This window comes from Piliocolobus tephrosceles, chromosome 6, assembly GCF_002776525.5.
Source record: "Piliocolobus tephrosceles isolate RC106 chromosome 6, ASM277652v3, whole genome shotgun sequence".
Lineage (NCBI taxonomy): Eukaryota > Metazoa > Chordata > Mammalia > Primates > Cercopithecidae > Piliocolobus > Piliocolobus tephrosceles.
In genome coordinates, this window is record NC_045439.1 from 108,308,252 (window position 1) to 108,333,006 (window position 24,755).

The following is a 24,755-nucleotide window of genomic DNA, read 5'->3' on the forward strand; positions in this document are numbered from 1 at the left end:
CATGTTTTTCAGCTCTCCCCTCTGCCACCCTGAGGACTTCTAGTATCATAAATTTGTCCTTCATTTTGCCTTAGAGATCCTTTCCTCAGTACTGCGTTTGGGTGTCTGATAGAGATATCCAGAGATACCCTGTGCCCAGTGTTAGGCTTCTACAAGCTTTCATGCACAGCTGAGTAGGATGTTTTTCAACTTCATTTCTGTTTTTGTTTTGTTTTGTTTTTGCAGCCACCGAACTTCTCCCTCTGCAATTTTTTTTTTTCCTGATCTGAACTTTCTGGGAGTGATCAAGCTTTTTTCTTTCAGATGGAGACTATTTTACCTTTACAAGACATGAACCCATTGGAGTGTGTGGACAGATCATCCCAGTGAGTGTATCTCCTCGCACCTCGTATTTATTTTCATTTGACCCAGTTCTCTTAAAGACACATAAAACGTGGTCCTCAGTGATGTGTGTTTTCCATTACTGGGGAAAAAAAAAACTGAGCTCATGTTGTTGACATATCTTTAACAGCCTCCCTGCAAATGCTTATTTGAACAGGTTAATAGGGTTTCAGCTCTGTTACCAGGAGTTGAATTCTCAAGTCATGGAATTCTCATGATTAAAATAAGCAAAGCACAGTGTATTAATAACCTGCCCTTCATTATTATGTCCATTCTGCTTATGGAAAATTAATGCTTTGTTATATTTGTTTATTTTTTAGAACTGTGACTCACCATCCTTCCAAGCATATTATTTTATATGATCTTTTAATCCCATTCTCTCCCACTGTTTCTTTTCACAAGAATCTAGATAGAAGATGCTACAGAAAACACAGCAGTACAGTTAACGTCACAGTCATAATTGAAACCATGCCGAGCTGCTGTGTGTCTTGTAAAGAGAAATAGATGTAGTGCTTAGTGTTTGGATTGGAACATTAAACATTGTGCTTTTGTTCCTCTCTCTCATGCACAACCTTTGTACAATACAAAACATGACCAAAGCTTCTAACAGTACTAGCTAATAGTTCTGGCAGGGATTTCAAGGGGATGCTCAAAGTAAACTCTTATAGTATAGACAGGAAGTTTTCTTTTTTCAAAATACAGTAGTATAACTGAAGATAATCTTTGGCATTGGGAACCAAAGATTGGGGAAGGTATAATATTTGTTTGAATAATTGATAAATCCCAGATTGCTGTGAAATTCATTAGGGAATGCAAAGGTAAAAAGAGAGGTTTGGGTTAAGTTCTTTTGCTCCTAAAGGCCCTAGGGAAATCCCACTTGGATCAGCTCTGGGACGAGGTCTGTCACCTTCCTCGTAGGATTCAAACTTCCCTTTCTTGCCCTTTGCCCACACTCTCAACGCTGCAGCTTCACTGACAGGACAAGAGTTGCTTGTCAGCCAGCTCTGGCTCAATTACTGCACTTCAAGATTTATACACTGTAGATGGAATTAAAACATTACTATGGACTCCCAACTTTATAAACAACTAAGGGGAAAAGAAACTGGGTGTTTGGTGAAGGCAAGACACTTGTATATTTTTGCAAGCTTGCCAGAGCCAGTGAGAAGCCTTCAAGGATGGCAGCTGAGATGCTTCAGGCAGAAACACATTGTGGTCAAGGGCTGAAGCCAGGGGATATGGATTTCTGTTTTCTTTCTTAATGAAATTATCAATGACACCTGATAGTACTGAGGTTCATGCCTCATCTTCTGACAATACAAGCTTAATATCCTTTATAAAATCAGTGTAAAACATTTTAGACCCCAGCTTCATCTACTCATGTAAATGTACTGTAGTCTCCAATAGCTTCTTTTACAGTGGAAAACAGACAAATGAAAATTTTTGCATACTCATAAGTATATGCACTTTATTTTTTGCAATCATGTATGTTCATGACAGTGCATGTATCTAAAGAAAAAGTACTACCTTGAAATACACATTGACTTAACTATAACTCATAGTTAGAATTTTCTTTTCTAGTTCTTCCATGTTGAAGAGCTTTTCATACCAGTGTGAAAATTCTGATGTAAAAATCTGAGATGCAGGAAAAAGTTTTCATACATGAGAACTTATTGGAACCAAAGCCTAATTTAAAAATACATGAAAACAACAGTGACCAAAAAAAAAAAAAAAAAAAAAAAAAACTCCCTTTTCACCGTGGGATTTCTTTTGGTGGGTAGTTGAAATACAGTAATTGGTTGGTCAAAGAGAAAAGGAGAGATTTCCAAGGTCAGTGCTATTCTATTCTTAATGAAGTAATTGAAAATCCAAACATCTATACTTTGTAGTGGTCAAGATTTATGTTGAGGAGTAGTTTGAGAAGTATGAGAAGTCACAGCTTGAAAACAAAGTAGTGGAGGAATATTTTTCCCTCTATCAACTTTGAGTTTTTTCCTTTCAGTGGAACTTCCCCCTGCTGATGTTTGCCTGGAAAATTGCTCCAGCCTTGTGCTGTGGCAATACAGTAGTTATTAAGCCAGCAGAGCAAACACCACTCAGTGCACTCTACATGGGAGCCCTCATCAAGGAGGTAAGACAAATGGACTTCAGGAGTGCTTGTGACTCCCCTTACAGCTGGAGCCTACTAGAGCATATCTCATTTAACATGAATGCATCAGCTTTCATCAGCCACATTTCCTCCTGTTCTGTTTTCTTAGGCTGGCTTTCCTCCTGGGGTCGTCAATATTTTGCCAGGATACGGGCCAACAGCTGGGGCAGCAATAGCTTCTCACATTGGCATAGACAAGATTGCGTTCACAGGGTCTACTGAGGTAGGTATCTGAAAAACCAGGGATTAAAGAACAGTCTTGCGAATGAGTTGAGGGGTTACAAAAACAATAAAACTAGTACCCATAGGCTAGACACCAAAAGGGCAGTGAGTACTCAAGCCCACAGAGGATAACATCAGTGTCATAGAACACTGGTGGATGTGAAAGCAAAGGCACACAGGGACCATTTGACCCCACAGATCTCTGAGCATTTTTCTGATACCATCTGTGTAAGAACTATCCCAGAATCAGGTGTTCTAGCCACTTGGTTGAGTCAAGAACGGTAGTGGCAGAAGCAAGTTAAGAAGCTGGAAGTCTAAACTAGTCTCTGGTAAGGATAAGAATGGAGACACAAGCTTTCCCTTCTCATTGTTTGGACAGATCCTGTAAGTGCAATTGGCAACTCACTATGCCCCATTAACCATAAGAGATGATATAGAGCAGGGTTCAGTACATTTTTTCCTGTATAGGGCCAGATAGTAAACGTAGATTTTGTAGGCATTGTGGTCTCTGCTGCAACTACTCAGCTATACCATAGTATCACCAAACAGTCATACATAATACTGAGTGTGGCTATGTGCCAATTAAAGTTTATTTATAGACATGGGAATTGGAATTTTTACATAATTTTTATGGATTACAAAATAGTAATCTTTTTATTGTTTCTAGACATTTAAACTTGCAAAAACTGCTTTTAGCTTGTAGGCCATACCAAAACAGCAGGATTAAATTTGACCCATGGGCCATAGTTTACAGATCCCTGTTACAGAGTCACAAGTCAGCTTAGGAAGATTTATAAATATTACTCAGATGTCTTTGGTTCAGGTAACATATGATAAAGTCTTATTCATTGTTTCAAGTAGAACCTCACAGATGACATCATCATTGAACAAAAGATGTCTGCAAGTATAGAGCAGTGCTGTCTAATAGAATGAGAGCAACATTTGTCATTTAAAATAGGCTAGTAGCCACATTAAAAATTAAGTGAAATTAATTTGAATAATTTTAATCCAGTATTTTCAAAATATTTCAACATATAATCACTATAAGCTATTAACACAATATTTTGCATTCTCTTTTTCATATTCTTTCTTGAAAATATGGTATGTGTTTTACACGTACAGTATCTCTTCAGACTAGCCACATTTCAAGTTCTCCATTGCCAGGTGTGCTACCGTATTGGGCAGCACAGATCTAGAAATGTTATATCAGTTGATACAGAGTTAATTATGCTCGGTTAAACTGACTCACAGTAGTAAATTTAATTAATAAAAGATTTATTAATAAACTTGAATATCAATTCACAGATTACTGAGTTTTGTGTTCGTCAAGTTAACCTTGTTTGTTTCCAAACATTTTATTCTAGTTGTACTTGTTACTGTAATTTTGCCGTTTAATGAAATATTTAAATCAAAAAGTTTAATGCTTTGAAAATATTTACTAAAGGCTAGATACTAAGAAAAACTAAACACGCAGTCAGTTAGGAGTAAGCAAGGCAACTGTAAAAGACTGGGGAAAAATAGAATGGGCACCTGGAATTGCTTTGCAAATGTTTTTAAGTCCCTATTTCACTTTAAAGAAATTGAAACCAGAAATCTTAAACAATAATTTAGGGGTGTGATTTAATCAGAAGAGACAGTTGGACCCATAATTAAAGAAAAGTTATTGGTTCTATATCAAAAGACTGGAGAATGAATATACATATTTTTGAAACCAAAATGAAATATTTAAAGTATCTTTTAGTGCTTTAACCTTTTTCTGCTGACCCACCAATAGTCCTGATTGAGTCAGTCAAGAGGCTTCTATTGTGTAATTTTTTTTTTTTTGAGACGGAGTTTCACTCTTTTGCCCAATCTCGGCTCACTGCAGCCTCCGCCCCCCATGTTCAAGCGATTCTCCTGCCTCAGCCTCCCACGTAGCTGGGATTATGGGCACCCACCGCCATGCCCGGCTAATTTTTTTATTTTTAGTAGAGACGGGGTTTTGTCATATTGGCCAAGCTGGTCTCAAACTCCTGACCTCAGGTGATGGTCTCCCAAAGTGCTAGGATTACAGGCGTGAGCCACGGTGCCTGGCCTATTGTGTAATTTTTGTAAATAAAAATGACAGCATAATATATCAAGCAAGAGATAACACCTTGTTATGTCAGTACCTGCATCTCTGCCGTTTATTTTTAATAGCTGCATAGAATACTCTTACGTCAGTATGTCATAATTTAATCCTGTGTTAATGTACTCTTGAGGGTGTTTTTTCCCACTTATTTTTCCTGTTAAACAGACTACTGAAATAAAAACCTTTGCAGACCCAAGAAAAATTTTACTTGTGTGTGTGTATATGTATTTATAAATCTTTAACTGTATACATGTATGTATATATGTATACACCCGTATATAAATGTACATATTAGACACTCAGTTGGATATGGTTCTAGAAGTGGAATTGCAAAATAAAAACATATTTATAACTTGCTTACCAAGAAGGCCTTAGAGTAATGGTTTCATTTATAAGAGGTCTTTTTATGTTAGGTATGTTAATCTTTTGTTTGTTGTAGAATTTGAAAATATTATTGTTTGTTCTTTGCTTTTTAATTGTTTTAAAACAGTTGTTTGCCATGTGCAGATTTTAAATACGTGTAGTCCTCTCCTTTAGTCTTTCTCTGACAGCTTCTGAATTTCCTGTCATTTTTGAATGACAGGAAATGTAGGTACTGACATGACAAGGTGTTATCTCTTGTTTGATATATTATGCTGTCATTTTTATTTACAAATCTTTAAGATTATACAAATGGCCCTTAATATTTTCTCTCAGTACTTCTATGGTTTTGTTCTTGTTTAAATCTTTAATCTGGTTGGATTTATTTTCATGTATAATGAAATGTGAAGGTTGTTTATAAATGAATGTTCAGTTACTTCAAAACAATTTATTAAACAGTCTACCCCTTTGTAACGCATCTGAATATAACATAACATTACATGATACGTTTCCATATATACATGTTGGCGTAAATGTAATTTGACTAAAAGTAATTGGCAAAAACTGCAATGACTTTTGCACCAAACTATACAGGAAATTTCTGTTTTAGAGCTCATAATTTTGTCTGTTCTTTCACTACTACTAGACTGTCTTAATTACTATGTTTTATAAGATAGTTGTTACCATAATGTAGGCAAGATACCTTCTTATTTGGTTTTTCAAAGCTCATTTATTCTTTTAGAAGACATTTCAAATCGATTTTCTAAGCACCTTATGTTACTCTAAAAAACTTTCATTGGAATTTTGATTGGCATGACATTACATGTCTATATAGTACAATGAGGAAAAGTGTTGTCTTTAGCATATTTTGTAGTGCAGGCCTACTAGTGATGATTTCTCTCAGCTTTTGTCTAAAAAATGGCTTCATTTTGTCTTTAATAACTTTTTTCTGGATATAAAATTCTAATGTGACAGTTTGTGTTTTGTTTTATTTTACTTTCAAGACTTTAAAGACAACATTCGGGCATGTTTCTGACTTTACTGTTTCTTATACAGCAATCATTCTTATCTTTATTTTACTGTAAGTAATGTTTCTTTTCCCCCAGACTGGTTTTGAGTTTCTTTTTGTCAGTTTTCAGCAATTTGATTGTGATGTGCTTTTGTGTATTTTGTTGGTTCGTTAAAATTTCTGCATCTGCGAGTTTATAGTTCTCGTCAAATTGGGAAACATTTTGACCGTTATTTCTTCAAATCTATTTTTTGCTTTCTACTTTCCCCTTCCATTTACAGATACATTAGATCATTTGTCATTATCTTAAAGGTCACTGGGACTCTTTTATTCCTTTGTGCTTCTGGCTCGGTAACTTTCATTGTCATCTTTGGAGTTCATATATTCTTCTGTAATGCTTAATCTGCTTCAGAGATTTCATTTTTAAGTTCTAGAAATTCCATGATTTTTAAAATATAAGATACTTTCTTCCTCACTACACCCCCTCATTCCTTTAAATTTGTGTAGACATATCTGTTTTACAATCCTTGTCTGTGGCCGGGCGTGGTGGCCCACACCTGTAATCCTAGTACTCTGGGAGGCCAAGGCAGGTGGATCACCTGAGGTCAGGAGTCCGAGACCAGCCCGGCCAACATAGTGAAACCCCAGCTCTAGTCAGGCATGGTGGTGCACACCCGTAGTCTCAGCTACTCGGGAGGCTGAGTCAGGATCATTCCTTGAACCCAGGAGGCAGGTTGCAGTGAGCCGAGATCACACCGCTACACTCCAGCTTGGGCGACTGGAGTGAGACTCCATCTAATAATAATAATAATGAAACCCTTGTCTGTTTTAACTTCTCTGTCGTTTCCGGATTTATTTCCTTTGACTGGCGTTTTTCCTGTTTTTGGATCGTTTTTATTTTGTTTATTTTGAAAGGATACTGGACATTGTGACCATTATATTGTTGAACATACAGATTTTGTTGTTTTTCTTTAAAGAATGCCAAGGTTTGTTTTTTTGTTTTTGTTTTTTGTTTTTATCAGGTAGTTAAGTTACTTGAGGTTCAGCTTGTCTCTTTTGGAACTTAATTTTAAGCTTTGTTAAGACTAGTTTATTCTTATTAATAAGTAGAAATCCTGCTGAGGTTTCCATTGAATGTTCCCAGGGTTCCACAAGATCTTTCTTATCTGTCTGGTCAGAACTCAGACCATCATATTCTCCTTTGGTCTCCTCATCTCCTATTGCAGTCTAGAAAGTTTTGGCAAAAAAGGATTTCCTTTGTTTTCCTTTTCTCTAGATTCATAGTCCCATACTGCCTGATATCCAATGGTTGAATAAAACAAGTTCATATACTTTTCTAGTTGTTTATAATGGTAAGACAAGTCCAGTGTCGGCTGCTCTATTACAATTAGAAGCAGAAGTCTCTCTGGCACCTTTTGATTAATTTTGATATTGTTCTTTGATTTTCTTTAGGTTTTCTGCAGATCGCCTTTACAGTTACTGGGGTTACTATTTTATTTACTTCAGTTGGTCAAACCAAAGTATTAGGAGTACAACCATAAGGACATACTGGATTTGAAAAAGCCCTGGATTTAATTAATAATTGAATATTTAAGAATTACTTTACTTTCATAAGTAACTCCTTTTTCATCTTTGAGTGAGCTGATTTGCTTATCAGTTTAGTCTTGATTTTATAAATTTTACTTTCAGAAGATGGCATTTTCTGGTCATATATGAAGATTTGTGGGGAGAACATTCTCTTAGGAGTCTATCCCTTAGGCCTTCTCAGTACCTCAAATAGTATCTTATGTATGGTAAACATACATTGTAAATATTTGTTGCTACATGGAGGAAAGACTGAATTTGGTAAATAAAAACTTAATCTCAGAGGTAGAAGGTGAGGTATCAGTAGAACCCTTCCCTTCTTTAAAATGCCACCGTAAGCATACGGTTTACTGTTTTTTAGTTCATAGCTATACAGTTATGGACCAGCCACTTGGTTTTGTACAAAATCGGTTTAATAATAGCATACATACCTGTTTCTCAGGGTCGTGAGAATGAAATGTAGTATGAGTTTGGGAAATTTTAAGCAGTAAGCAAAAGTTAGTTTGTAATGTGACATCAGCATCTCAAGAAGGGAGAGATCTCTAGGGGTTGGGTGGTCTCAAGGTTTCAAGACAAAGAGGGATTTGGTGGATATGTAGGATATGGATAAGTAGAGTGAATTGGGAAGAAGTGGCAGTGTTAGTCAACAACTAGAAGAGGGGAACACAAAGTCTTAGTGGAGCAGCATAGGGATTGTGAAGGGACTGAGGAGAAATGTTGGGAGTCAGATGAACTGGAAAATAATATGGTACAAATCAAGGCACTGGAAAGAATTCTGAGTGAAAAAATTGTGGCCAACATGTAGAAGATATCACAAGAAAACTATATACCAACATCTTATGAGTATAGATGCAAAAATCCTAAGCAAAATACTAGCAAACAAAATCCAGCAATATATAAAAATGATTATATACCATGACCAAGTGGGATTTATTCCAGGAATGCAAGGTTGGTTTTATATTTGTAAAAAAATCAATGTAAATACACCATAGTAATGGAATAAAGGACAAAAACCAAGTGATCATCACAGAAGAAACATGCAGAAAAATGTTCACAGCAGCATTATTCCTAATTGCCAAAAAGTGGAAACAAATGTCCATCAAATAAGCTGATTAACAAAAAGTGGTAGTGGTCTATCCATACAGTGGAGTATTATTCACCTATAAAAAGGAATGAGGTATTTATACATGCTACAGCCTGAATGAATCTTGAAAGCACTATACTAAATGAAAGAATCCAGTTACAAAAGGCTATATCATGTGACTATATGAAATGTCCAGCATAGGCAAATCTATAAACAGAAAGTTGATTAGTAGTTGCAAAGGACTGGGAGAATGGAAAGGGACTGCTAATGGAATATGAACTATCTTTTGGGGTATTTATGTCCTCAGATAGAAGTAATGGTTGTGATGGATGCACAACTCTGTTAATATACTAAAATCCACTGACCTGTACACATCAAAAAAGTAGATTTTATGGTGTATGAGTTACATCTCAAGCTGTGAAAAATCAATTTTACGAAGTATTAAAGGCTTTACATTTTGGATATTAATAGCCAACATTGATTTAGCACTTTCTTTGTGTTAAGTACCTGCTAAATACTTTGAATCCATTATTGTAACAACCCTACACCACAGAGCAAAATGTGGCTAAGAGGGGTTAAATTACCTGCCCAGGGTTACATGCTCGTAAGTTGTAGGGCTGAGAGTCACACACCACCATATTCCATGTTACAGTGGTACACTGCCTCTCAGGCTAAGGGACTGTACACCATCCCATAGGAGGAGGGAGCCATTAAAATTCGGAGTGACATATTAATGGGGGTACTTGGGAAGGATAATTTCTCAGTGCAACATGCTTTGCTGAATGAATGGTCAAAAAAGAAAGGTCATAGACACACTGTAACTCCATTTCTCTCTTTTTTTTTTTTTTCTTAAATTCACTTCAAAATTGCATGGTTAGCCTCTTTAAATTTCGTTTGTTACAATATAAGGTTTCCGTTTGACACTGTCTGATACAGGACTTGAAAGTTTTAAACTTAGGTTGTTTCAAGTCAATTCTACAAACATTTATTGAGCACTTACGTGTCTAGCACTGTGCTAGATCTAGGAGAGGCAAAGGTGTTGTTTTCTGTGACTCAGTCTAGCCCAGGCAATAATCTGTGAATATGTAACTATTATAGTGTGGTGTGTTATGGGAGCATGGAGGAAGATGAGAATTCTCTGCATCATTACCTAAAAATGTTGTGATTTTCAAGATGCTAAAAGTTCTGTCATTTAATATAATTTTCAAAAGTATCTATATCTAGGAGAAAGGCATTAGTTGAAGATAATTACATTTGAATGAAAAGCTACTTTATTCAAAGATAAAAGTTATTTTAAGATAAAAGATAATTCTCCATCTTAATTCCACAGTTTGTTAATATTCACAACCGGGAAGACCTTAAGACTGTCTTTCTTTTCTCTTACCACTAATCTCTTTGGAGAAAATGGAATTGTAGTTGTATGGGAACCAAAATACAAAAAGAACTTCGAGGAAAGGAATGCTAGCTGTGAGGACCCTTGTGAGTAATTTGTTGTTTGATATTGGCAGATAATCAACAAATACTGGTATCATTTATTCTCAAAATCATTTCCTATGCCAGATAATAAAGAACCAGTACTTTGTAAAAGCTCAATACATATTTTGCTGGAAGGTAGGATGGGATATTAGGTTTCACTGCTTCCTTTCAATAGCAAATGCAGTTTTTTTGGTCATTCCTGCAGTTGTACTTTTAACAGGCATTTAAACACCAGAGCTGCAGATTTTATGTGAATTCAGTGTCTATCCTTACAAGTCTCTTTAATAGGATGTGAAAAACCTTATAGAGATGGGGAAATAAAAACAACACAGCCCTAAGAATCTAAATCATACCAGATGGGACATGTTGAGAAGGGTAGTGTGTGTCTGATTTCCTAGGGTCCTTAACTCTTGGTAGGTGAGCCAACACTGAACACCACATGCTCAATGACTGCTAAACATGTAGCTTCAGTGTTCTAGTGAGAGTAGTTAGTAGTCAGGTGGTGCAAAAGCCTGTAAAAGCTGGAGAAAATAATAGGTTTTCTTCAACAGTGATTTCCCATGAATCGTCTTTTTACACTTCAGATTATATTCTTAACCACATTCAGGGCAAGTTAATGTCCATATACAAAACTATGCAGATTGCTTGTCATAAGCAAAGATAATTCCCAAGCTGAACAGTAAATGATCAATCTGATTAAGCTATGATCAACAAAGACCAACCCATACAATTTAACATTACTTTGGGATTTTTACAGCTTTAATGTAGTTCAGCCTGAGTTAATTTCTCTTCATCCTTTGTTTACTCTCTTAAAAGAAAGTACTCCTCAGTGCTTTCCAAAAATGAAAGTTTGACAGAATAGTATATCACAACTCTATACTTTGCCTCTCTCTAAACCAACTAAAGGAAATCATCACTTTTTCAATAAGAAGTTCTGAACACAGTCTTCAAATCATGCTAAAGGAATCAAGATGAAATATGTCAGAGTCATATCAGAAAACTAGACAATTTAAACATCTATTATACTTGAATGGATTTAGTCACAGTACATGTTGTTATTCTCTCCAGACCTCAGATATCCCGGCTGTAGATTGAGATGATTTTATCTACCTCATGGATTGTGAGGATGAAAGATGATTTGAACGTGTTCCCCGGAAAGTGTGTGGGGATTATTTAATCTACAATGCAATAGTGTTGAGAAAGGGTCACTAGTGAGAGGTGTTTAGGTGGGTACTAATCTGTTAACCCACATTAATAGATTAATGCCATTATAAAAGGGCTTGTGGTTACACATTCAGTCTTGTGCTCTCTTGCTCTTCCATCTTTCACCATGGGATGACACCACAAGAAGTCTTTCACCTCATGTGTGTGTCTCAACCTTGGACTTCCCAGCCTCTGGAACTATAAGAAATAAATTTCCTTTCTCTATTAGGTATCCAGTCTGGGACATTTTAGGTAAACTGAATGGACTAAGAAAAGCTAGTATATCTAGTGTGTTTAGCACAGGATCTAATTCTTAGTAAAGTGTCAGTAAATATTAACCATCATTGTTTTATATTTATTTTTAAAATGAAGTTTACGGGACAATTAATGCTTGGGGAAGTGTGGTATAATAGATGAGGCACTAGATTTGATCCACCAATCATGGATCAAATCCCAGCTTTTCTGCTGTGTGACTTTTGGTGAATTATGTAGTCTCTTCTTTCATGTCTTCTTCCATTAATAAGGCCTATGAAGCACTCCCTACAGGCTCATTTGAAGATTAAAGTAATGTATTTGAAAGTTCCAAGCATATTGCTTGGCATATTGTAATAACTCAGTAAATGGTAGTTGAATCTGAAACTTCCATTTGCATATATTTCATTATTATATGCAAACTGCCATTTGCATATATTTATTATTATATGTAGCAGTAACTACATTCTGCTGTCCTCTGGCAACTTTACTCTCCTTTTGTTTATTTTGTACTTTTTGTAAATATTTTACGAATAATTTTGGCTGCCAATAAGTTTTTTTGTGTATGTTTGCTCTTCTATTTCACTTCTTGGAAGACTGCCTGGGTGCTTGCTTGGATAAACTGATTATGAATCCTTTTTCTTTTTTGGTGAAATAATGTACTGGATTTAGAATATGGTGCAGGAACCCAGGAGCTAATTTTTTGAAAAGATTAACAAGATAGACCACTAGCCAGACTAATAAAGAAGAAAAGAGAGAAGAATCAAATAGACACAATAAGAAATGATAAAGGGGATATCACCACAGATCCCACAGAAATACAAACTACTATCAGAGAATACTGTAAGACTAAACCAGGAAGAAGTTGACTTCCCGAATAGACCAATAACAAGTTCTGAAAGTGAGGCGGTAATTAATAGCCTACCAACCAAAAAAGCCCAGGACCAGACAGATTCACAGCTGAATTCTACCAGAGGTACAAAGAGGAGCTGGTACCATTCCTTCTGGAACTATTCCAAACAATAGAAAAAGAGGGACACCTCCCTAACTCACTTTATGAGGCCAGCATCATCCTGATACCAAAACCTGGCAGAGACACAACAAAAAGAGAAAATTTCAGGCCAGTATCCCTGATGAACCATCCAGCAGCACATCAAAAAGCTTATCCACCCCTGTCCTGTGCCACCCCATCCCGCAGCCCCCCAGCCATGAGTTACACACAGTTCAACAAGGGCCTCTTGTATGGGCTGTCAGCCGAGGTAAAGAACTGGCTCCTGTCCAAATATGACCCCCCGAAGGAGGCAGAGCTCTGAAGCTGGATCAAGGGACTCACCGGACCTCTCCATCGACCCTGACTCCCAAATAGAGCCTGAAGGACGGGATTATTTTATACACACATGAACAAGCTGCATCATCAAGGCCATGGTCAACTATGGCATGAACCCCGTGAACATGTTCAAGGCCAACAACCTGTTTGAGAGTGGGAACACGAGGCACGTGCAGGTGTCTCTTTTTGCTCTAGCAGGGAAGGGGCCGTGGAGCGGGGTGGACATTGGCGTCAAGTACTCAGAGAAGCAGAAGCAGAACTTCAATGACGCCACCATGAAGGCCACTCAGTGCATCATCAGGCTGCAGCTGGGCACCAACAAATGGGCCAACCAGTCAGGCATGACCGTGGATGGCATAAGGAGGCATCTCTATGACCCCAAGAACCACATCCTGCCCCCCATGGACCCCTCGACCATTAGCCTCCAGATGGATACAAATAAGTGTGCCACGTCCATGACGGCTCATGGGACGCGATGGCACATCTATGATACCAAGCTGAAAACCGACAAGTGATAATTCCTCCAAGTCCCTGCAGATGGGCTACACGCAGGGTGCCAACCAGAGTAGCCAGGTCTTTAGCCTGGGCCAGCATATATATGACCCCGAGTACTTCCCGTAAACCACAGTGGCCAAGAGGGCTCCCTTGGGTGCTGGCGACTGCCTGGGCCCAGGAGAGGTCCCTGAATATCCCCCTTACTACCAGGAGGAGTCCAGCTACGCTAGTGAGGCTGCCAGCACTCTCTCCCCCCATTGTTCCCCTGTCTGGGTATTTTGGGTTTTTCGGGTTTTTCTATGTTTTCATCTATTTTTTTCTTTCTTAACCTGTTCAGTGCTGCCAGTCAACCAAGGGTCTCTGAGTGGCAAGATGGAATCAGGCAGCAGGGCTTTTTCCCCCCTTGACTTGGTCCTTCGCAGGACTGAGCCAACCAGGCTGTGGGGGAAGGGGTCAAGGCCATATCCCAATATGTATAGGGTAAGGGTCCCTGCTGGCACGTCCAGGCTGTCAGCAGAGCTGTGCTGGGGAGAAGAGACATGGGCTTGGAGGGAACCAGTCCCCGAAGGTTTCCAGTTGCCTCACCTCTTCCCACTTTTGTCAGCTGATTACAAAAGTTTCAGGAAGTATTAACAAAAGAAAAATACATATTTTTTCCCCAAGGAATGGGGTGAGGACAGTGGGGAGGGTGCTGGGAAATGAGTCCCCTGGGAAAGGGGACCTGGCTATGATGCTAAATATTTCAGGCTCCCAAGTGGCTGGGTTTCCCTAGGACCCTCAGACCAACAGACCTCAGACCTGCCTCAGGGCCCAGTGGGGAAAGTGAGTTCCATACAAGGAAGTGGAATGCTGAGTTACTGGGGCTAATCCCAAATCCCCGCCCCACTGTAGCCTCAGTAGGTTCTATTTTTAGTTGTTGTGGCCCAGGCTGGAGAGCAGTGGCATCATCTTGGCTCACTGCACCTCCGCCTCCTGAGCTTAAGGGATTCTCCTGCCTCAGCCTCCCAAGTAGCTAGGATTACAGGCATATGCCACCATGTTCAGCTACTTTCGTATTTTTAGTAGAGAGGAGATTTCACCATGTTGGCCAGGCTGGTCTCGAACTCCTGGCCTCAGGTCATCCACCCGCCTTGGCCTCCCTAAGTGCTGAGATTACAGGCGTGAGCCATTGTGCCCGGCCCCTTAGTAGACCCCAGCCCTTCTCCCCTTCTGGGCCTTGCCAGCTATATTGCTCCATCTCCCCTGGCCATGTGCCCCGCGAAGTACTGCACAGGGACCCCCCCACCCAGGGGCCCTGCTCCATGAGATAATGTAAAATACGACTGTGGACCAAACACAATAAAACCTCTGTCTGTAAGGAAAAAAAAAAAATCTTATCCACCACAATCAAGTCGGCTTCATACCTGGGATGCAAACAGAACCAAACAGAACCAGTGACAAAAACCACATAATTATCTCAGCAGATACAGAAAAAGTCTTCAATAAAATTCTATACCTCTTTATGCTAAAAAACTCTCAATAAACTAGGTATCGATGGTATATATCTCAAAATAATAAGAGCTATTTATGACAAACCCACAGCCATTATACTGAATGGGCAGAAACGGGAAGCATTCCCTTTGCAAACCAGCCCAAGGATGCGCTCCCTCACCACTCCTATTCAGTGTAGTATTGGAAGTTCTGGCCAGGGCAGTCAGGCGAGAGAAGGAAATAAAGGGTGTTCAGATAGAGAGGAAGTCAAATTGTCTCTGTTTGCAGACGACATGATTGTGTATTTAGAAAACCCCATCATCTCATCTCAAAATCTCCTTAAGCTGATAAACAACTTCAGCAAAGTCGTAGGAAACAAAATCAATGTGCAAAAATTATAAGCATTCCTATACACCAACACTAGACAGCCAACTCATGAGTGAACTCCCATTCACAATGGCTACAAAGAGAATAAAATAGGAGTAAAACTTACAAGGGATGCGAAGGACCTCTTCAAGAACTACAAACCACTGTTCAATGAAATGAGAGGACACAATAAATGGAAAAACATTCCATGCTCATGGTTAGGAAGAATCAATATCACAAAAATGGCCATACTGCCCAAAGTAATTTATAAATTCAGGGCTATCCCTATCAAGCTACCATTGACTTTCTTCACAGAATTAGCACAAACTACTTTAAATTGCATAAGGAACCAAAAAAGACCCTGTATAACCAAGACAATCCTAAGAAAAAAGAACAAAGCTGGAGGCATCATGCTACCTGACTTCAAACTTTTCTGTAAGGTTACAGTAACAAAAACAGCATGGTACTGGTACCAACACAGAGACATAGACCAATAGAGCAGAATAGAGGTCTCAGAAATAACGTCACACATCTACAACCATCTGATCTTTGACAAACCTGACAGAAACAAGAAATGGGGAAACAATTCCCTATTTAATAAATGGTGTTAGGAAAACTGGCTAGCCATATCCAGAAAACAGTAACTGGACCTGTTCCTTACACCTTATACAAAAATTGACTCAAGATGGATTAAAGTCTTAAACGTAAGATCTAAAACTATAAAAATCCTAGAAGAAAACCTAGGCAATACCATTCAGGACAGAGGCATGGGCAAACACTGAATGACTAAAACACCAAAAGCAATGGCAACAAAAGCCAGAATTGACAAATGGGATCTAATTAAACTAAAGAGCTTGTGCACAGCAAAAGAAACTATCATCAGAGTGAACAGGCAACCTACAGAATGTGAGAACATGTTTTGCAATCTATCCATCTGACAGAGGGCTAATATCCAGAATCCACAAGGAATTTAAACAAGTTTACAAGAAAAAAAAAACCATCACGAAGTGGGCAGAGGATATGAACAGACAATTCTCAAAAGAAGGCATTTATGCGGCCAACAGAGACATGAAAAAATGTTTATCATCACTGGTCACTAGAGAAATGCAAATCAAAAGCACAATGAGATACCACCTCATGCCAGTTAGAATGGCAATGATTAAAAAGTCAGGAAACAACAAATGCTGGAGAGGATTTGGAGAAATAAGAATGCTTTTACACTGTTGATGGGAGTGTAAATTAGTTCAACCACTGTGGAAGACAGTGTGGAAACTCCTCAAGGATCTAGAACTAGAAATACCATTTTTGACCCAGCAATTGCATTACTGGGTATATACCCATAGGATTATAAGGCATTAAACTATAAAGACACATGCACTCGTATGTTTATTACAGCACTATTCACAATAGCAAAGACCTGGAACCAACCCAGGTGCCCATCAGTGATAGACTGGATAAAGAAATGTGGCACATATACACCATGGAATACCATGCAGCCATAAAGGATGAGTTCCTGTCCTTTGCAGGGACCCGGGTGAAGCTGAAGCTGGAAACGATCATTCTCAGCAAACTAACACAGGAACAGAAAACCAAACACCATATGTTCTCACTCATAAGTGGGAATTGAACAATGAGAACACATGGACACAGGAAGGGGAACATCACACAGTGGGGCCTGTCAGGGGTTGGGGGGCTAGGGGAGGGATAACATTAGGAGAAATACCTAATGTAGATGTGACAGGTTGATGGGTACAGCAAACCCCAATGGCATATGTATACGTATGTAAAAAACCTGCACATTCTGCACATGTATCCTAGAATTTAAAGTATAATTTTAAAAAAGAATACAGTGCTGGAAGAAGATGCCTGGTACCTATTAAGGAACTCACTTACGATTTCTTGCTGTGGCCTAGAGTGGTGGCTACTCCTTCAAACTGAGTTTGCCATAATGGAATTCTGGTGTAGGGAGAAATTTCTTTGCAGAAAAATATTACGTAGTTTCCTTTGTTTTTCAGTAGTTGTGTAAAGATCACCTCACCTGCAGTGGTGAGGTTGGAGGTGCTTATTAAAACACAGATTTCTGGACTCCACTCAAGATTTTCTTAAGTTAGAATTTTGGAAATAGGTCCAGGAATTCCCATTTTACTAAGTTTACCCAGTGATTCTTACATTCATTGACATTTAAGAATCACTAGTTTACACATAATTTGAATAGTTGGGTCATACTCCAGAAGATGCTTCCAGGCCCACTTGAGAAAAAAAAACCACAGTTCTGAGTTTGTTAACCTGTGCTCGAATAAAGCACTTGTGTAAACTGAAAGATACCACTCATATTGTTTGCTATGTCTGTAGTTGGTCAGGAGAGAAATAATTGATGGAATCCACCTTAAGGAAAAGAAATGAATTCACAGTCAGCTTAGCAAAGCAAGGACATGGTCCATGTATTCCCTGTAACCATAAATTAACCAAGAAACAAAAAACTGCCAGTATTAAAAGTTTGCAGACATTTCTAAAAGCTCACACATACTAGAAAACTATACAGAACTGGCAGTATAGTAAACATCTGACTTAAGACAGGGGTACATAGGGGCATGTGAGCAAAGTTCTACTTTGATTCTATTTCTCAGAAGCTCTGGCTCATACAGTACAGCTGTAAAGTAAAAAGAGGTATCTATAAGCCACACTGCTTAAACAAGTAATACCGTTGCTACTCCTCTGCCACTTTAATCTGTTTGTAGTTACAGTTTCCCCTCACTCCTGTGGCTCTTCTTATAGTGGAGCAGCCCTTGGACCCACAGAGCCACTAACAAACTGTCTAAGCTGTAAAAGAGAGATGACTTTGAGAATCTTAGAACTGAGATTTCTCTTTCATTCCATAAGCATTTTTATTTTCCCACTGTGTACCAAGCATTGGTGTGTATAAAGATGCCCTTAAGTCACTCCATGTTTTACCAGTGAAGCCATTGAGGCTCACCTAGCATGCAGCAAATAGGGCTGATTGTTGGTAAAAATCAGCTGAGTTTTTCTCTATTCCTTCTCTTCTTCTGTGCTCCAGCCCTGGTCCCTGATTTTGTAGGTTTAGCACAGCTAAACACCTCCAGTGCCCCCAGGACCCTTACGTTCCCCCTGCATAAGTTGTTCAGGGGAGCCTGGGGAATCAGCTGAGGAATTCATAGGAAATTTTATCTTCCATACTTGGCTGATGAGATTTTCTTCTTAAGCAATTTTTGGTGATTTGGCTGTTACCTGCTTAACGTGATATTCCTTAGGGAAGGCCCATGGTTAATTTCAGTTATAACTATTGTAAGTGTTGGTTTCTAAACATGGCAAGTAACCACCATTTCCAAGCTAACTGATTCAATTATTTGTTTACCAGTATGGAAGTAATGAAATGGGTGAATCAACACACTATGTCAAGAGATTTCCCTAAAATAGCTTGCTTTAAATTAACAACCTCTCTTTTGAGCACTAGACTTCTAACTGTAGCGTGGACATCTCTACCTGGGTATCCATCATATACCCAAATCCAAACTTCTTAGGGTAACAGATTGATTCATGACCTGACCCCTACCTTTCTCATCACCTTCATTTCCTACACCTGCCCATTGTATCCTTGTCTTACTAAACTGCTTGTGAAACCCCAAAGGAGACATGCCTTTCACAGTTCTGTGACTTGACACATGCCATTTCTTCTACCTGAAATGAACTTTTTTCCCTTATCTAGCCAGGGAAGCCTTAGCTCAATATTTTTTTTTTATAACTTCTATGCATATAAATAAGAACTGATCAACTTTATAGTGACTATGATGCTTTATTCTTTGGATTTGTAATCTCAAATATTGCCTCCTTTTCACTCCAGTCATCAGACTTTATTTTATTGGCCACTGATCTGTTTTTCACCACCTTTTCCTTGGAAGTTTTTTTTAATTCACTTTTTTCGCCTGTTGAACTCTAATTATTTCAAAATATAATAAATTTATGTCTAATGAATTTTACTATGATTATAACCATTATATCATGTGTTAAGTCATCAGGTAGATTGAATGTAATTTTCCTGCCAGTAGTCCGCAAAGGACAACAAAGAGATATATGGCATAATTTCTGTAATGAATTAACATTTTTGCTTAATGTACCTTTATTAACAGCTTTATTGAGGTGTAGTTGATCTACAGTAGATTTTACATATTTAAAGTATAAAGTTTGATATGTCTTGGCATGTGTATCCATCTACCTGTGAAACCATCAGTAGAGTTCACGGTGAATATGTCCCTCACCCTCACGTTTCCTAGTGCCCCTTTGTAATCTCTCTCTCCACCCCCACCCCCACATTCCCAGTCTTTCTGGCACTATAGATTATTTGCATTTTCTAGAATTTTATATAAATGGCAACATATAGTATATACTCTTTTGGCCATTTTTACTTAGCACAGTTATTGAGATCTATGTTGTTGTATCAGTTCATTCCTTTTTATTGCCAAGTAGTATTCCATTTATGGGTATACAGTTTAAGTATTCTGAATTCAAAAAATCTGAAATCTGGAATGCTCCAAAACCTGAAACTTTTTGAGCAACAACATCATGCTCAAAGGAAATGCTCACTGAAACATTTCCTTTTTTCGGATTTTGGATTTCCAGATCAGGGATGCTCAACTAGTAAGTATAATACAGATATTCCAAAATCTGAAAAAATATCCCAAATTCAAAACGCTTCTTGTTCCACACATTTTGATAAGGGATATTCAACCTGTATCAGGTTTAATATCCATTCAGCCATTGATGAACATTTGGATTGTTTTCAGTTTTGGGACTACTACAAATAAAAGCTTCTATGAACATTCATGTGCAAATATTTGTATGGACATGTATGTCCTTTTCTCTTAGGTGAATACTTAAAAATGGAATGGCTGAATTGTGTGGTAGGGCAGGAAACTGCCAAACTGTCTTCCATGTCGGTTGTACCATCTTACATTGCTACCAGGAACGTGTAAGACTTTGAATTCCTTCACCTCCTCACCAACATTTGATGTGGTTAATCTTTTACATTTCTGCCATTCAAATAGGTATATAGTGTTGTCTCAATGTGGTTTTAATTTCCAATTCTCTACCATTGACTGTCCTTTCATTTCCATATTTGCCACAGTGTATCTTCTCTGGTGAAGTATCTTTAAATCTTTGCACATTTTGGAGACGAGGGTTGTTTGTTTTTCGTATTGTTGAAGTAATGAACATTGTTTGCATATTCTGGATAAAAGTCCTTTGTGCTTTGCAAATATTTTCTCCCAGTGTCTCTTAAAGAGAAGTTTTTAATTTTGATGATGTCCAGTTGACTAATATTTTGTTTTATGGATCAGGCTTTTGGTACTGTGTCTAAGAAATCTTTGCCTAACATAAGATCACAAAGACTGTCTCGTATGCTTTTTTCTAGAAATTTTATAGTTTTATGTTTTACATTTGGGCCTATGATCTACTTTAACTTTTGAGTATGTTAAGAGATAAGGATCCAAGTGCTAGACAGATGGATAGATAATGACAATAGTTCCTGCACCATTTCTTGAAAAGACTGCCCTGGATCCATTGAATTGCCTTTGTGATGTTTGCCTTTTTCAAGCATAAGTTTTCCATATTTATATGGGTCTTATTTCTTTTTTTTTTTTTTTGAGATGGAGTCTCGCTCTGTCACCGAGGCTGTAGTGCAGTGGTGCCACCTCAGCTCGCTACAATCTCCGCCTCCCGGGTTCATGCCGTTCTCCTGCCTCAGCCTCCTGAGTAGCTGGGACTACAGGCACCCGCCACCTCGCCTGGCTAATTTTTTGTATTTTTAGTAGAGACGGGGTTTCACCGTGTTAGCCAGGATGGTCTCGATCTCCTGACCTCGTGATCCGCCCACTGTGGCCTCCCAAAGTGCTGGGATTACAGGCATGAGCCACCGCACCCGGCCCTATGTGGGTCTATTTCTATACTCTGTTCTTTTCAGTAATCTGTGTAACTGTTACATCACAAGTACCACATTATTTTGACTATTGTAGCTTTATAACAACAGGAATTTTTTTTATCTTCACAAATAAAACATTAACAACTACATATGCAATCTTCCAATACTGAGATACTCAATAAGGAACTGAGAGAGAGAAGGGAGAATTTGGGAAAGAGAATAGGGTGGAAGGTGGCTCTTTGAATTGTTTTGCTTTTAGGAATACTTAACATATTAAGTAGCCTATTGCAGTGTGAATAGAGCAAGTTTCAGCTAAATTTTCTGACAGAATCTACATTTGATTCTTCCCTCTCTCTAGAGACGCTTACATTCATTTGGAGTGGAACAATCCTGTGACTTCTAGGTTATCTCTTAGTTTCTTCTCTGGAATGGCATTATTGGCAGACACTAGAGGACTTAAGGGAGAACAGCATTGTTCTAGAATATAAAAGCCAACTTGTAATTTCCATAGTAGTTGTGGATGGAGAATTTTCACAGGCAAATCAAATGATCACATAATCCCCAAACCCCTTTTCAGCTGTAGTTATTTACTTCTTTATCCATTTATTCTTTCTAACTTTGCAGGATACTTGAGAAGTTATATAGATTCTTCCAGAGTGAACATGTCCCTTAAATATGGATTTGAACATGGCTTCTGCTATGATCACCTTAGGGAGATGGGACCTATTGGTACGTTACAAAGTATCTGGAACAGTTAACAACAAGAATCTTACTTGAGGTGGCTGCTTTCCACTTTATTAAAGCAAAAGGCCTATAGAAAGCCAACAACTTTACTCAGATTAAAGATGGGATTAATTTTTCCTTATGCAGCTAAATACATAAGCAATACATGTAAATATTTAATAAATATAGAAGAGCTCTTATAAACACAAGTCAATAAACAACCTCAATAAAGTGCGGGAAACAGTATGCATTTTGCTTGGGATAGTGTTTTCTTTACTCAGTGAGGTTAACAAACAGTGATCTCATCATTAGTCAACAAGATAGTAGAGAGACCATCAAAGCAAACTACAGGAGAGTCCAGATTGATTCGTGCCAAACAAATGTTTGTAGCTAGCAGCTGTATTATCACTCATTCTGATTTACGCAGCTGGGGTTCTCCTTTCATTTCCTAAGTGAGATAAATGTCATGTTGCATGATACAAGCACCATCTCTACTGCTTGAGTCATGAATCAGCTCAGCTCCCTCCTAGTTAGCTTCGCCCCTCATTGTAGGTTGGGGGAAGTGGCTTGCTACAGTTATAGCTATAAATAGCTAATAAGCTTTTTTCTAAGGTTGTGTGAGTCCATTTGTGAATCATTTGCTATTTTATTAAAAAATACCGGTTTGATTGAATGTCATGAAGGTATTGAAAAAACCAGTTTCGTGTGGGAAAACATTTGGTCTTATAGGTTGAAAACTATTAGCATAAAACTTCTCTTTTTAAAAAATTCTTAAATCAAAACTTGAAGACTGGAGAATAAAAAAAAGTATGGTATAGTCTCTGCCTGCTGGATGAGATTCCATGATTTATTCTCTAAGTCAAAGATTCTGCAGTTAGCTTTCTCCTCAGTACTCAGGCTGAGTTTGAACAGGTCCTAAGGTGCTGATCCCTTTAGCTCACCTAGTTAATGGGACATAGAGTACTCTTGACTACTCCATGCTTTTTCCAGTCACAGCAGACCAAGACAATCAAAACCTTGATTTTTTAAAGCTTATCTAAAATAGAAATGGCAGAGTATTATGTAAAAAAGGATGGCTAAATGTACAGGGTAGTTGATCCTAGAACATGTTAGTGGTAAGTGATGCGTTTAACTGTCAAAATGCTACTCACAGCAAAGGGGACCCAATCCCCAGGAAGAGGTCTGGAAAAGAGGAGAGAAAAGAACCTGAGGTTTGATGTGCACATTCTGAGACCAGTCCTGGCTCTGCCATTCAGTGGGTGCCTGTTTGCCAGTCATTACTTGATCTTTGTGAGTCTTTTTTCCAATTATAAAGTAGGATAATAATTCCTGCCTCCCAGGATTGTCATGAAGATTAAATAAAATAATGTTTGTGAAAACAAGTCAACAGAATAGGTGCTCAATCAACAATAACATTAGCTGGACACAATGGCTCATGCCCATAATTCTAGCACTTTGGGAGATCAAGACCAGAAGATTGTGTGAGCCCAGGAGTTCAAGACCATCCTGGGCAAGATGACAAGCCCTGGTCTTTGCAAAACTAAAAATAAATAAAAGAAAGTAGCCGGGCTTGGTAGTGTGCACCTGTAGTTCCAGCTATTCAAGAGGCTGAAAGGCAGGATTGCTTGAGCCCAGGAGTCCAAGGATGCAGTGAGCCGTGATCACACCACTGCTCTCAAGCAATTTTTATATTCTGGCTTATTGACTTAACGCATTATTTAAAGTTCATCTGGGTCCTGGTGGCCCACGCCTGTAATCCCAGTGTTTTCAAGGCCTAGGCAGGAGGACCCCTTGAGGCCAAAAGTTTGAGACCAGCCTGGTCAACATAGTGAGACCCTGTCTGTACCAAAAAAAATTTTTTTAATTAGCCAGGCATGATGGCAAGTGCCTGTGGTCCCAGCTACTCAGGCTGAGTTGGGAGGATTGCTTGAACTCAGAATTTCAAGGATGCAGTGAGCCATCATCATACTACTACAGTTCAGCCTTGGCAGGAGAGCGAGACCCTGTCTTAAAATCTTCTGTGTGTACATACACATATTTTTTTAAAAATCAGTCATTGTAGTGGGGGAGACAGCTATTAAGCACAAAGTGAGAGTTATATACATAGCACTGTGAGATCAGAGAAGGAACACCAAACCCTGCAGGGAGGGTGGGGGAGGAAAGCCACCTTCTCAGAGGAGGTGAAAGACGTATCTCTGTAAAAATGAGTTTATCATCAAGTAAGCAAGGTGTGAAAAGGCTTTGCAGGTAGATGGAGCAGCTTATACAAAGGCACACAGGCATGTTCCAGGAAGGGCAAGTGGTTTTGTGTGGTTAGAGTCGTGGGCGTGTGGTGGTGGGAATGGTGGGAAAGAAGGCTGGAAACATAGTGGTTATATTGGCCTTCATAATCTGAATTCCACAGATAAAGGTTTAAACTGCTGTTACCACATAAAGGAACTGCTTCAATGCCTTGGGTTTGTTTGTTTCTGGTGGAAATCAGGACAGATTAATTTGGCCTGTTATTTCTGGGTACATCAGAAAGACCAATACCCAATCCCCATATTTTTAGCATTTCTATTCCCAACACAGTTGGAACCAGGAAGCATAGCAATGAAAATTAAGAAAGAACAGGG

At 38.6% G+C, this 24,755-nt stretch overlaps 1 protein-coding gene and 1 pseudogene across 1 annotated transcript in view; both read left to right on the top strand.

Annotated features, from left to right (window-relative positions):
- ALDH1A2 (aldehyde dehydrogenase 1 family member A2) overlaps positions 1 to 24,755 on the top strand; it is a 106,009-nt gene that overhangs the window by 65,652 nt on the left and 15,602 nt on the right. The window contains exons 5-7 of the mRNA XM_023228626.1: positions 304 to 365; positions 2,381 to 2,509; positions 2,637 to 2,750. Of these exons, the coding sequence (XP_023084394.1) occupies positions 304 to 365; positions 2,381 to 2,509; positions 2,637 to 2,750 (305 nt within the window). The remainder of the gene's footprint in view (positions 1 to 303; positions 366 to 2,380; positions 2,510 to 2,636; positions 2,751 to 24,755) is intronic.
- LOC111553693 lies at positions 13,036 to 18,650 on the top strand (annotated as a pseudogene).